Below are 12,880 nucleotides of genomic sequence, written 5' to 3'. Positions count from 1 at the left end.
TGTCCCCCAGGGTGCCCGAGCTGCTCCGGGCGGCCGTCTGACCCCGTGCTCGTGCCCCCAGAGCACTACCTGCCGCGGGAGCCTGAGCCCTACCTGGCCGTGTACCTGCACTCGGCGCCCCAGCCGAGCGAGCACAACTGCTCAGCCAGCAGGAGGATCGGCCCGGAGCAGCTGGCGGGCGGCGACCACAGGCCCTACACCTTCTTCATCGCCCCAGGGTGAGCACGCGCCCAGCCCTGCATGTCCGTGGCAGGATGGGCGCCACCAGGGTCACTGGGCTCCCTGCGGGAGTAGGTCTGGCCACAGTGGACTGGAGGCTGCAGGCCTGGCCACACCTGGTGAGCGTGGCTGCAGCAGAGGGCTCTCCGGGCAGGAGCCACAGTGACTCGGGCCGTGCAGGGTCTGGCTGTGACACTCGCCCAATTTCTAGGACCAGAGACCCAGGCGGGACTTACTATCTGAACCTGACCAGCCACTTCCGCTGGTCGGCCCTGGAAGTGGCCGTGGGCCTGTACACGTCCCTGTGCCAGTACTTCAGCGAGAAGGAGATGATGTGGAGGACGGAGGGGCTCGTGCCCTTGGAGGAGACGTCCCCGAGCCAGGCCGTGTGCCTCACCCGCCACCTCACTGCCTTCGGGGCCAGCCTCTTCGTACCTCCCAGCCACGTGCGCTTCATCGTCCCTGTGAGTCGCCCCGTGTTCCTGGGGGGCTCGGAGGCCCCGTCCCGAGGAAGCGAGGCATGGGGCTGAAGGCTCTGTGCCCACAGGAACCGGCCTCGGGCATGAACTACATCGTCCTGCTGACCTGTTCCGTGTGCCTGGCGACCTACGCGGTCACGGCCGTGATCCTGCGGAAGCTGGACCAGCTAGATGTCAGCCGGGTCCGTGTGGTCCCTTTCTGCGGGAAGGGGGGCCGCTTCAAGTACGAGATCCTGGTGAAGACGGGCTGGGGCCGGGGCTCAGGTGAGGCGGGGGGCTGCCCGGTCCAGGCACCTTCCCTCGGCGTGGCCTTCCCAGTAGGTGACAGGATGAGGGCTCGGTGTAGCGGTGCTGCGTGAGGCAGGGGCTCGTCAGGCCTCACACGTGCTCCAGGCACACGCGTGAGCGAGCGGCGTGCCAGCGGGGGCGGCGAGCCGGTCCCGGGAGCCGGGGCTGACGGAACGAGGGCAGCGTGACTTGAACGTTGGATTTCTTCGTGGAAAACTTGCTGAGTAGTCTGGGCTGTGCCCACCTCGTGGCTGCAGGATTTGTCACACGCGTGAACGTGTTCCCCACGCCTTGGGGACCTCCTGCACCCCCGCGTGTCCTTGCTGGCCCTCCTGCACCGGGACGCCCCTCCGACCACTCACGGGGTGGCTCCACGTCCGCTTCGTCCTTTCTCTCTCGCCCCTGCCTGTACGTACGCTGGCGAGTTTGCGGTCGGGGCCTCGGCCACGGTCGACCTGCCTGGTGACCTTCGTTCGGAGCCTCCCTCTCGGGTGGCCGCCTCTCTCCCCTCCGCCCGGCCCTCAACCCTGCCGGCCTGTCCCCTGCCGATGACCCAGCTTTGTAAATCGTCCGGTGCGTCTATCACAGGAAGGCAGGGTGGCAGCGAGAGCTCACTGCCGGCTTGGGGTCTCCTGTAGTGACTCGGTGACCGCCACATCCCCCGGCTGCACTGTGTCGGTGGGGGCTGTGCGTCTGGCGTCTGGAGGGAGGCCCGCCCGGGGCCGTGCACCCCCGGGCGGCAGACCCAGCCCCACCGCGTGTCTGTCTGTCCCCAGGAACCACGGCGCACGTGGGCATCATGCTGTACGGGGCGGAGGGCCGCAGCGGCCACCGGCACCTGGACGGGGACAGAGCCTTCCGCCGCAACAGCCTGGACGTGTTCCAGATCGCCACGCCACACAGCCTGGGCAGCGTGCGGAAGATCCGCGTGTGGCATGATAACAAAGGTCCGTGGGGCACCCCGGCTCCCCTCCCGCGCCTCCCCTCCCGCAGCCTGACCCCGCCCCTCCCCTCCCCCTGCAGGGCTCAGCCCCTCCTGGTTCCTGCAGCACGTGATCGTCAGGGACCTGCAGACGGCCCGCAGCACCTTCTTCCTGGTCAACGACTGGCTGTCGGTGGAGACCGAGGCCAACGGCGGCCTCGTGGAGAAGGAGGTGCTGGCAGCAAGTAAGGGCCCGCGTCTCCGCCGGGTGAGGCTGCCGGCCGGCCTGTGCCGCCGGCCTGAAGCCGTCCGTGCCCTTTCCGCAGGCGACGCGGCCGTGCGGCGCTCCCGGCGCCTCCTGGTGGCCGAGCTGCAGCGCGGCCTCTTCGACAAGCACCTCTGGCTCTCGCTGTGGGACCGGCCGCCCCGGAGCCGCTTCACCCGCGTCCAGCGGGCCACCTGCTGCGTCCTCCTCATCTGCCTCTTCCTGGGCGCCAACGCCGTGTGGTATGGGGTCGTGGGAGACGCTGCCTACAGGTGGGTGCCCGTGGGGGCCCGACGACCTGCCCCCGCCCGCCCCCGCCCGCCCCCGCCCGCCTCTCCCAGCCCGGGCCTCTCCCCTCTCCTGCCGCGCAGCGCGGGGCCTGTGTCCGGCCTGACCCCGCCGAGTGCCGACACGGTCGCCGTCGGGCTGGTGTCCAGCGTCGTCGTCTACCCCGTCTACCTCGTCATCCTGTTTCTCTTCCGGATGTCCCGCAGCAAGGTGGGCGGGCCCGCGGAGCCCCCGGGTCTCTGGTGCCGCACCAGCCTGGGCTCTGCCTGCTCCGGAGGCGGCACAGCTCTGGGGAGCGGGGAGCAGGGGCCAGGGCTGCCTCCCCTGAGCGCCCGCCTCTCCCTTAGGTGGCGGGGGGCCCGAGCCCCACCCCCACAGGGCGGCAGGTCCTGGACAGCTGCCTGGACTCGTCTGTGCTGGACAGCTCCTTCCTCGCCTTCCCAGGGCTCCCCGCCCAGGCGAGTGTGCCCCCGGGGGCCCTCCTGGGCCGGGTGGGTGCCGCTGCCCCCCGGGCCGCTCAGAATCTGAGGCGTTCTCTGCACCTCTCAACAGGCCTTTGCTGGACAACTCAAAGGGGACTTATTTTTGGATGATTGTAAAAGGTGGGAGTCCCTGGAAAAAGCATGAGCCCTGGCGTGCGGCCAGCGCACCCTGTGCGTGCCGCATTACGGGGGTCGGCGCTGCGTGGGCTGCGTGTGGCCACACGCCCTTTAGGACAGCGCTGCATGTGTGTCCCCCTGGGCCCCCGTTGTTTGACCTGTGTCACCTACAGCCTGGTGTGCTGGCCGTCCGGCGAAGGCACGCTTCATTGGCCAGACCTGCTGAGCGACCCTTCTATTGTGGGCAGTGCCCTGCAGCGGCTGGCACAGGGCCACCCGGGCCCAGAGGAGGACGGGCTCTCCCTGGTCAGCCCCTCCTCCCCTGCCAAGTACTTCTCAGCTTCAGGTGAGCAGGGGTGGGGAGGGCGGTCCCCGCTCGCTCTCCCCGGGAAGGAAGGCTCCCAGGATGAGGGGGGAGGAACCCACGCCCTCGCTGCTGTTTTCTCTGTAGACGAGGACCTCGTCCGGCGGATCCTGGCCGAAGGCGCCGGCAGCCTGGCCCTGGCCGGGGACGCGGAGACTCACACGGATCTGCTCACTGGCCTGTGAGTACCTGGCTGCTGGGGCCCCGCCCGGGGCTGACCTTGTGCTGGGCCGCCGCGTTCCCCGGCCTCCGGGCCCCCCCCTGTTGGAAGGACCCCGTGGGCGCCTGCCCCCGCCCCCCCACAGACGTCCCCCCAGGTGGCCCAAGTGCCGGCTGATGGTATTCTCAGGGGCCAGGTTTTTCCACATCTCCCGTTTGTTACTTCTGAGACTGTTTCAAGAATCTCTAAAGCTTGAGCTGCACAGGTCATGTGAAATTACTTTCTATTTCTTGATTTCCTGTGCTTTAACCTCGGTTCTGCTCCTTACTCGTCCCGTTTTTGGCAAAGGTTACACGTGCGAACCGTCCAGAGCGTAGGGAACAGGGAAAAGCCCCGAGTCATTCCCCAGAGACCGATAACCGGGGCACGGCCGCATTTGGGGGAAGACATTGCCAGGTGGGGGGGCCTGGCCAGCAGCTCGAGCAGGGCCAGCCCCGCGGCCCTCCAGGTGGAGACCTCGGGCTCGGGCCCCCGAGGCGCTGCTCTCCCACCGTCCCGGCCCCTCTCGCTGTCCTTCCCGTGCACACCTGCCTCGGCCCCCCGCGGCCTAAGTCTGACCCTTCTGTTTGCTCTTAACACCTCCGTCCAAAACTCTCTTCTGTCCAGAGCGCGCTGGGTCCCCCTCGGTGGAGGCCTGCCCCCCAAGGCAGGCCCTCCCACTGCTCTCCTGGGGCGCTGGTCCTCTGGCTGTGTAATGGTTACCCCAAAACTCCGTGCTTAACGTGAGCCGGATGGTGGGCACATTGGTGTTTGTCCCCCTCTGGCCCTCGCCCTGCACAGCTTGGGCACCCTCAGCATGATGGCACCTCAGAGCGAGTGGCCCAAGTGAGCAAAGCAGGAACCAGAGTCCTTTAGGACCCAGCCCTGTCACCACAATGTCCTCACCTGAGGAGCAGCGGGAGGGTGACAAAAAGTGAATCTTGGGTCACAAAGCCGCATCAGGGTGCGGTCCCTTTGTGAAACGTGGGTCCGCGTGGGGAGGCTGAGGGCGAAGGGGTGAGGTGTGCAGGGCTGCCTGGAAGGTCTGGAAACAACCCCAGAGCCTGGGGGCTGCTGAAGCTGCTCTGTGAGCCACCACCGCTGGGGTGACAGCAGGAGAGGGCAGGCCGGAGGCGGGACGGGTGAGGGCTCCGTGTGGGGGGAGGCGGGAGCCGAGGCTGCTGTGGGTTTTCAGCCTGAGGAGCAGGCGGGGCTGGGGTGGTCTGAGCCCACGCCCTGTGTCCGCCCTGACTGGGGCACTGTCTCTTCTGGGCTGACACGGGAGGCGCGGGGGCTCGGGGACAGCTGACAGCTGAGTGCGCGCTGCCCGCTCCTCCCGAGGCCCAGGTCCGGCGCTCTGGCGGCGAGCACCGAGGGGACCGAGACGCTGCTGCTGCCCACGCCGGGGGCGAGGGGGCCGCCCGACCCGGGCCTGACCTGGGAGCAGCCCCGGCCAGCCAAGCCCTCCAGGACAGGTGTGCTCTCCGGTCCCTAGGACACCCCTCCGTGCCCCTCCCCGCGCCCTGCCTGTCACCTGTCTCCCTCCCCAGGACCGGTGGACGGTCTGCGGAAGCGGCTGCTGCCGGCCTGGTGTGCCGCGCTGGCCCACGGACTCAGCCTGCTCCTGGTGGCTGTGGCCGTGGGCGTCTCGGGCTGGGTGGGCGCCAGCTTCTCCCCCAGCGTGGGGGTGATGTGGCTCCTCTCGAGCAGCTCCAGCTTCCTGGCCTCGTTCCTCGGCTGGGAGCCGCTCAAGGTGAGGGGGACGTGGGGCTGCGCCGCCAGCCTCTGGTGCCCCCGGGCCCCTCTGACGCCTGCCCTGGCAGGTCCTGCTGGAGGCCCTGTACTTCTCCTTGGTGGCCAAGCGGCTGCACCCCGATGAGGATGACACCCTGGTCGAGAGCCCGGCTGTGGCCCCTGTGAGTGAGCGCGTGCCCCGCGTGCGGCCCCCCCACGGCTTCGCGCTCTTCCTGGCCAAGGAAGAGGCCCGAAAGGTCAAGAAGCTCCACGGGATGCTGCGGGTGAGCCGCCCCCGCCCCGTGGCCGGCTGGGACCCCGTCTTCCTGCAGGGTCTCCCTCGACCGCGCCCGTGCGCTCTCCTGCCCCCGCGAGGCCCCCTGGCCCCCCCCCCCCCCCCCCCCCCCCCCCCAGCTCCTGCGGCCCGGCCTTGCTGTGCCTCTTCCCATACCCAGCTCTCCGGGCAGCCTGTGGAGGAACACCTGTCCACCCCCCTGGCGGGATGCTGGCAGGGGTCTGAGCTGCCCTGTCGGCCACGGGCGGTTTGCTGGCCAGCGTGTGACGGTGGCCCGGACTGGGATGGGCTGACCCCAGGGCTGTCCCGCCCCCAGAGCCTCCTGGTCTACATGCTCTTCCTGCTGGTGACGCTGCTGGCCAACTATGGAGACGCTTCCTGCCACAGCCACGCCTACCGCCTGCAGAGCGCCATCAAACAGGAGCTGGGCAGCCAGGCCTTCCTGGCCATCACCCGGTAGGGTGCTCGTGTGCACGCGCGCGTGGCCTTCGGCCAGGCCAGGGACGCGTTGGTGCCATCCAGGTCCCTTCTTGATCCTGTTCTTGGTCCAACCCAGTCCCTCGGGCACATGGGGCAGTGTCTCGGTACGTCCTGGGCGGTCGCTGGCGTAGGTGCTGTTGGCAACATGTGGTGACCAGAGAGGCTGTCCCCGACAGCCAGAGGCGCCTGGGCGGCTCGCTCAGTTCGGCATCAGACTTGGTTTCGGCTCAAGTCGTGATCTCATGGTTTTGTGGGTTTGAGCCCCACGTCAGACTCGGTGCTGACCTTGCAGAGCCTGCTTGGGATTCTCTGCTTTCCCCTCTCTCTGCCCCTCCCCTCCTCACAGTCTCTGCTTCTCTCTGGGCCCTCCCCCCACCCCCCACCCCGCCCCGGGGTGCAGGGGCGGTGGGGTAGAGCCCAGGACTCTCTGTGTGAGCAGGTCGGAGGAGTTCTGGCCGTGGATGGCCCACGTGCTGCTGCCCTCCGTCCACGGGAGCCGGGCCGGCCCTGAGCTGGGGCCCCCGCGGCTGCGGCAGGTGCGGCTGCAGGAAGGTGAGCTGCGGGGGGTGCCTGGCCCCACGCCCTCGCTCCCTCGCTCCCTCTCAAGGGACCCTTGACTGTCTCCTGGTGCCTGCTTCCCAGCTGTGCGTCCCTTGCCTTCTCTGTGACGCTGTGACCTCTACCTTCTGGGCCGCAGGGGGTGTCTGGTGGGGTCGGGCGGAGCCCAGCCGGTAAACGATGCCCCTCTGCCCCCAGCACTCTGCCCGGACCCCGCTGGCCCCCGTGTGCGCGCGTGCGCAGCCGCCTCCGGCTCCCTCAGCACCAGCGACTACGGCGTCGGCTGGGGCAGTGCTGCCCACAACGGCTCGCAGACGTGGGCCTACTCGGCACCAGACCTGCTGGGGTGAGCCTGGGTGGAGGGCCCCGGGCCTGGGCCCCCGCCCCCGCCCCCGCCGGCCACGCCTCCGGCTCCTGCCAGGGCCGGGGCCTGGCTCTGACGCCGTCCCCTGGCCGGCAGGGTCTGGTCCTGGGGCTCCTGCGCCGTGTACGACAGTGGGGGCTACGTGCAGGAGCTGGGGCCCAGCCTGGAGGAGAGCCGCGCACAGCTGGGCTTCCTGCAGCTGCACAACTGGATCGACAACAGGTGCGCACACGCCCCCCCCCCCCCCCCCCCCCCCCCGCCCCTGCCCCCGCCCCCGCTCATCCACCGTCCACTCCCCCCGCCCCGTCTTTCCTCACAAACCTCCCCAGCCCCTCGGCCTCCAGCTCCGTGGGCCACGCATCACCTGCCGCCTGAGCCCCTTCCTCCGGGAAGGCGCCCAGTCTTACTCTGCCCGCCCCCTCTGCTGCGTAGGAGCCGCGCGGTGTTCGTGGAGCTCACGCGCTACAGCCCGGCCGTGGGGCTACACGCCGCCGTCACGCTGCGCCTCGAGTTCCCCGTGGCCGGGCACGCCGTCACCGCGGTCAGCGTGCACCCGTTCGCGCTGAGCCGGCTGAGCTCCGGCCTCTCGCTGCCGCTGCTCACCTCGGTGGGTGCCCGCTGCAACCGCCCCACGGCCCTGCCCCCCCCAGGCGGGGGCTCCCCGGGCCCTCCTCCTGCCCCTCCTGCCGCTCACGTCCCCGCCCCCGCAGGTGAGCCTGCTGCTGTTCGCGGCCTACTTCTCCGTGGCGGAGGCGCGTGTGTGGTGCAGGGAGGGGCGCGTGCGCGCAGCCCGGTCTGGAGCCTGGGCTCGGTGGCTGCTGGTGGCCCTGACGGCGGCCGCAGCGCTCGTGCGCCTGGCACAGTTGGGTGTCGCCGACCGCCAGTGGATCCGCTTCCTGCGCCGCCGCCCACGCCGCTTCACCAGCTTCGAGCAGGTGGCGCAGCTGAGCGCTGCTGCCCGTGGCCTGGCCGCCTCGCTGCTCCTCCTGCTGCTGGTCAAGGTCAGGGCCGGGCTGGGGGGGGGGGGGGCGCGGGGGGGCTGGGAGGCCAGGGATCTGGTCAGCTGACACCGCCCGCCCACAGGCTGCCCAGCAGTTACGCTTCGTGCGCCAGTGGTCGGTGTTCGGAAAGACGCTGTGCAGGGCGCTGCCGGAGCTGGCAGGCGCGGCCCTGGGGCTGCTGGTGCTCGCCGCGGCCTACGCGCAGCTGGCCGTTCTGGTAGGTGCTGGGGAAGCTGGGGGCGGGGCGCGCAGCTCGGGATCCCCCTCCTTCACGCCGCCCTGCCTTGCAGCTGGTCTCCTCCTGCGTGGACTCGGTGCGGAGTGCCGTGAGGGCTGGCCTGGTGCTGTGCCCCGGATCTGGGGGTCCCGCCCCGTGCCCGGCCGAGTCCTGGCGCCTGTCCCCACTGCTGTGCACTGGGCTCTGGGCCCTGCGGCTGTGGGGGGCCCTGCGGCTGGGGGCGGTCCTCCTGCGGTGGCGGTACCACACGCTGCGCGGGGAGCTCTACCGGCCGGCCTGGGAGCCGCAGGACTACGAGATGGTGGAGCTGTTCATGCGCAGGCTGCGCCTCTGGCTGGGCCGCAGCAAGGTCAAGGAGGTGGGTACGGCCCAGTGGGGGGGAGAGGGATGCGCCCTGGGCCCTGGGGAGCCCAGGGTGCAGCCGGACTGACTGAGCCCCTGTGCCGCCCCCAGTTCCGCCACAAAGTCCGCTTCGAAGGGATGGAGCCGCTGCCCTCCCGCTCCTCCCGTGGCTCCAAGGCCTCCCCGGACGCGCCCCCGCCCAGCGGGGGCTCCGACGCCTCCCGGCCCTCCACCGCCTCCAGCCAGCTGGACGCGCCCGGCGCGGGCCTGAGCAGGCTGGGGCCCCGCGGGGAGCCCGAGCCCTCGCGTCTCCATGCCGTGTTCGAAGCCCTTCTGACGCAGTTCGACCGACTCAACCAGGCCACGGAGGAGGTCTATCAGCTGGAGCAGAGGCTGCAGCGCTTGCAAGGCCGCAGGAGCGCGGGGGCCCCTGCCCCCGCTGCCCCCAGCCCCACCTCAGGCCCGTGGCCTGCCCGGCCCGGCCGACTTGCCCGGGCCCGGCGCAGTGTAGGTGTGGCTACGGGCCCTGGCCCGGCCTCTCTGCGGGCTAAGAACAAGGTGCACCCTCACAGCACTTAGCCCCGGGGGACCTGGCCTCCGACCCTGGGGTGGGCCTGTGGCCTCCCTCTGCTTTTTGGAGGGAGCCAGGGCAGACGCCACTCAGTATTAGCTTCTGCCCCCCTCAAGGTCTCGGGCAGGCAGAACAGCTGCACGAAGGCCCCAGGGAGCAGTCATCTCTGTGGGTCTCAGCACTTTAAAGAGGCCGAGTGGGCAGCCAGGACCCAGGGTCCCCTCCCCGGCTCGCCGTGGGAGGACACAGCAGTATTGGCCTGAGTGCCCAGCCTCTGAGATGCTAATTTATTACCAGAGTCCTCAGGTACAGCGGGCTGTGCCCGGCCCCACCTCCTGGGCAGACCCCTCCCCTTTGCCCAGGATCCAGGCTTCCGGGAGGGAAGCTGCACCCCGTTGCCCCCCCCCTAAGTTATTACTTCTCCCGCCCCCGCTAAGCATGCTCCCCTTAAGCTGCCGTCTGTGTGTCTATCGTTCATAATTTATACGGGGTTAAAAATGTATATTTTTGTACGTCGCTCTATTTTTCACTAGGGCCTGGGGGCCTGATGGCTGCAGCAGCCCCGTGCCCACCGTCTGCCGTGTGGAGGGGGGCTAGGGGTGCTGCGCTGGGACCGGAGGCTCGCTGGAAGGGCACAGCCACCTCCGCGGCAGGGCTGTCGCCGCCGCCCTCTGCCTGGGGTGGCAAGCGAGAGGGCAGAGCCCAGACCTGCAGGTGTCGGGTCTGCGGGAGGAGGACCAGGGCAGGGCGAGCCCTCCAGGGAGGAAGGAGCCCTCCCCCAGGGCTGGCTCCTGGGGCTGGGGAAGGGGTGCACACGTGTGTGGTGGCGGCGTGGTCCCCCCAGCAGCGCGCCACAGGCCCTGTACCACCTCCGTGGCCACAGCTACAGCCTCCACCCGCCCCTACCCGACAAAGTCAAATAAACAAGCTGGCTGACTGCATCTCTGTCCGTCTTGAGCAGCAAGGGCCTGTGGGCGTGGGGGCAGGCCTGGGCCACACAAGTGCTTTATTTATGTAAAGAAAGGTGGGGAACAGGCTCACACAAACTCCGTGAAGTCGTCCACAGAGGAGATGAGGCGCTTCCGCTGGCCCGTCTCGTACGTGGGCACAGGCTCGGCCGTGGCTGGCGCTTTGGCATGGCCTGGGGGGTGCATCTGGGGCAGGCTGGGGTTGGAGTGGTGGGCCTCCTCGCGGATCTGAGGGAGACGGAGCTGCTTCAACAACAAGCTGAGAAGGGGGAGGCATGTGCCCTCCGCGGGCTGGACGGTGCTCCCCCCCCCCCCCACCGTCCCCCAGCATTGGCCCACCTTCCTTACCCGGTGGCGGAGCCGCTTGATGTGGCGAAGCCGGGCAATCCACTTGGAGGGGTAGGTGTCCGTGGGGTTGGAGCGGCTGTGGTGCACCTGGGAGGCCATCTGGCAGGGGAAACACGGCGTGCTGTGGCACCTGTGGGTCCCCCCCCCCCCCCCGCCCCGGGCTAGCCCCTCCACTCACATTCGCATGCAGAGCCATCTGGCGGGCCACGAAAGGCAGGTTGCGGTCAGACACGATCTTGGCCACGCTGGTGTCCACGAGACCCTCCATGTCTGTGGAGACCACCGCTCAAGAGGGGCTCAGGGCCACGCACCCCACCCCGCCGGCCCCAGGCCTCACCCTTCCGGCACTGCAGGGACACCAGGTTGCACTCGTAGTCCAGGGGGGTGATGATCACGTGGACGAAGTTGAACTGGCCCTGCGTGGGCAAGAGCAGAGGTGACGCCGGGCCTGGGCGCCTGCTCACGCCACCAGCCTACACCCTGCTGCCCCAACCCCCGACCCTGCAGCCACGCTTCCTCTGAGCCTGGGGGCAGGGTCGCCTTCAGTCCTAAAACCCCACGACCTCACATTCAGATCCCAACAACTGAATTCCGAGTTCAGGTCCAGTCACAACCCCGAACAGGCGTGTGGCCCCCATCTCGTTCGCTGTGCTGCCCGTGACCCCTACTGTCGCCTGGCTGCCCGCCTCCTCCTGTCCCCGAGAGTAGCACGCGGAGCTGTGCAGGTTCCCAGCCCGCAGGCTAGTCACCCATACACGCGGCCCACACCCCAGTGCGTCTCCGGGGCGCGCACCCACCCAGCTCCGCGCCCCACCTCGGGCGCCCTGGCCCCGCCTGGACTCTCGCCAGCAGCCCCGTGCTCGTGTTCAGTGGCCTCCCGCGTAGAATCTGAACACTTCTGAGCAGCCGCCCACCTGGGGGCCTCTCCCTGAGCATGCTCAGCTGGAGGCAAGGCCTCGGGGGCTAGCCAAGCACTGTGTGAGGGCACGAGGGAGGTGCCACAGAGGGGGACTCGGGCCCCGGGGACACACAAACCCCTGCCCTGCACCTGGCTCCCCTCTAGGCCCACAGGAGGGCCACCGTCACCGTCCTCACGGAGGACGCCGGCGCAGACGGGACGCGCCTACTCCACCTGGTGGCGGGAGGTGCCGGAGGCCACAGCTCCTGGTTGCTGCCGCACTGACCCCGGCAGTGCCTGCTGCCTGCACTCGCCACGAACCAGCGGGACCTGCCCCGACCGCTGCGGACTCAAGCCAGGGGCGCAGACCTGGGCCCATGCCGGGACCCCCACTCACTTTGATGGTGCCCAGCTTGAAGTCCTCGCCGGAGTCGTTATAGACAATAGACACAAAGTCGTTGCCCAGGTGGCGCTTCTTGTCACAGCGGTGCTTGTCCACGTCCTTGGTGGGCATCAGCGTGGCGATGTGGAAGACGGCTGTAAGGCGGAGCAGGCCGAGCTGAGCGGACCAGCCCAGCCCCAGGCAGAGCAGCACCAAGGGCGCCTCGGGCTAGCGTTGCCCAGGCCGGCCCTGCTTGTCACCAGGGCCGGAGGGCACAGCTTCCTGGAAGCAGAGCGCAGCCCCGCCCCCGCCCGCCTGGGAGCGCCCCGGGCCACACCCTGCATGATGTCGTCATGCCAGCAGTAGGTGAACTGGCCGTCCTCCCCGCACACGTCCAGGCCGCCCAAGTACACCTTGTCCGGCTGGCAGTCCCGGAGCTCGATGAGCCTGCCCAGGCCCGTCAGGAACTCCGTGTACCGGTAGGAGCCGTGCTCGTTGGACAGGATGGCGAGCTCGCTGTCGCTCTGCGGGAACAGAGGAGCTCGGTGGCACCACTCCTGCCCGGGGGCCACCGTCTCCGTTCCCTCTCGCCGATCACTGCTCCACCAGCCAATTTGCTCAGCTGGACTAAGAACACATCCAGAAGGCTGTCATCCGTGGCATCCCAGCCCGGCCCCACAGACCCACTCCTCACGGGGACCACGGGCGGGCACCCTGCTTCTGCCGGCGCTCCGTGCAGCAGCCAGCGGGTGCTCTGGAGGCCGGGGCCATGTCACCCCGAACCTTTGGCTCAGAACCATTCAGGGAAACAACACAACCCAGTGAGGCCTTGCGCGCCGCCCCGCTACTTCTCCATCCTGCCTCCCGCCCGTGCCCTGGGCACTGCACCGGCAACTCCATGCCCAGATCCCCGCTGTGACCCGTGCCCCACCCACACCTGTGGCACCTGTGCACGCGCCACCCTCTCTGCAGCCCCACGAGCACGTGCTCCGGCAGCGCGCGCGGTGGCTGCGCTCCGATGACGAGGGGCCAGGCCTGAGCCGCGGCCGGCCCCGCCCAGGGCCCCACGAGCACGTGC

General features: G+C 69.5%; 2 protein-coding genes across 3 annotated transcripts in view; one reads left to right on the top strand and one right to left on the bottom strand.

The window, feature by feature from the left end:
• Window positions 1–10,147, top strand: part of PKD1 (polycystin 1, transient receptor potential channel interacting) — a 39,039-nt gene extending 28,892 nt beyond the window's left edge. The window contains exons 24-46 of one of the 2 annotated variants that reach the window (XM_029946422.1): window positions 62–218; window positions 431–683; window positions 767–962; window positions 1,763–1,933; window positions 2,010–2,153; window positions 2,235–2,445; window positions 2,545–2,671; window positions 2,809–2,919; window positions 3,014–3,063; window positions 3,234–3,406; window positions 3,512–3,605; window positions 4,965–5,098; window positions 5,174–5,376; window positions 5,447–5,641; window positions 5,969–6,108; window positions 6,572–6,684; window positions 6,889–7,036; window positions 7,151–7,276; window positions 7,487–7,661; window positions 7,765–8,055; window positions 8,138–8,272; window positions 8,346–8,651; window positions 8,747–10,147. In XM_029946422.1, coding sequence (XP_029802282.1) covers window positions 62–218; window positions 431–683; window positions 767–962; window positions 1,763–1,933; window positions 2,010–2,153; window positions 2,235–2,445; window positions 2,545–2,671; window positions 2,809–2,919; window positions 3,014–3,063; window positions 3,234–3,406; window positions 3,512–3,605; window positions 4,965–5,098; window positions 5,174–5,376; window positions 5,447–5,641; window positions 5,969–6,108; window positions 6,572–6,684; window positions 6,889–7,036; window positions 7,151–7,276; window positions 7,487–7,661; window positions 7,765–8,055; window positions 8,138–8,272; window positions 8,346–8,651; window positions 8,747–9,214 — 4,121 coding nt within the window. In that variant the 3' untranslated portion in view covers window positions 9,215–10,147. The remainder of the gene's footprint in view (window positions 1–61; window positions 219–430; window positions 684–766; window positions 963–1,762; window positions 1,934–2,009; window positions 2,154–2,234; window positions 2,446–2,544; window positions 2,672–2,808; window positions 2,920–3,013; window positions 3,064–3,233; window positions 3,407–3,511; window positions 3,606–4,964; window positions 5,099–5,173; window positions 5,377–5,446; window positions 5,642–5,968; window positions 6,109–6,571; window positions 6,685–6,888; window positions 7,037–7,150; window positions 7,277–7,486; window positions 7,662–7,764; window positions 8,056–8,137; window positions 8,273–8,345; window positions 8,652–8,746) is intronic. The other variant, XM_029946423.1, reaches the window with a different exon arrangement.
• TSC2 (TSC complex subunit 2) overlaps window positions 10,144–12,880 on the bottom strand; it is a 32,082-nt gene continuing 29,345 nt past the window's right edge. The window contains exons 37-42 of the mRNA XM_029946426.1: window positions 12,140–12,343; window positions 11,818–11,957; window positions 10,860–10,938; window positions 10,701–10,792; window positions 10,523–10,621; window positions 10,144–10,402 (exon numbers count right to left, since the gene is read on the bottom strand). Coding sequence (XP_029802286.1) covers window positions 10,244–10,402; window positions 10,523–10,621; window positions 10,701–10,792; window positions 10,860–10,938; window positions 11,818–11,957; window positions 12,140–12,343 — 773 coding nt within the window. The 3' untranslated portion in view covers window positions 10,144–10,243. The remainder of the gene's footprint in view (window positions 10,403–10,522; window positions 10,622–10,700; window positions 10,793–10,859; window positions 10,939–11,817; window positions 11,958–12,139; window positions 12,344–12,880) is intronic.

Source organism: Suricata suricatta, chromosome 8, assembly GCF_006229205.1.
Source record: "Suricata suricatta isolate VVHF042 chromosome 8, meerkat_22Aug2017_6uvM2_HiC, whole genome shotgun sequence".
NCBI classification, from domain to species: domain Eukaryota; kingdom Metazoa; phylum Chordata; class Mammalia; order Carnivora; family Herpestidae; genus Suricata; species Suricata suricatta.
Note: the sequence above shows the minus strand (reverse complement) of the source record. Positions and strands in the feature narration are given on the sequence as shown.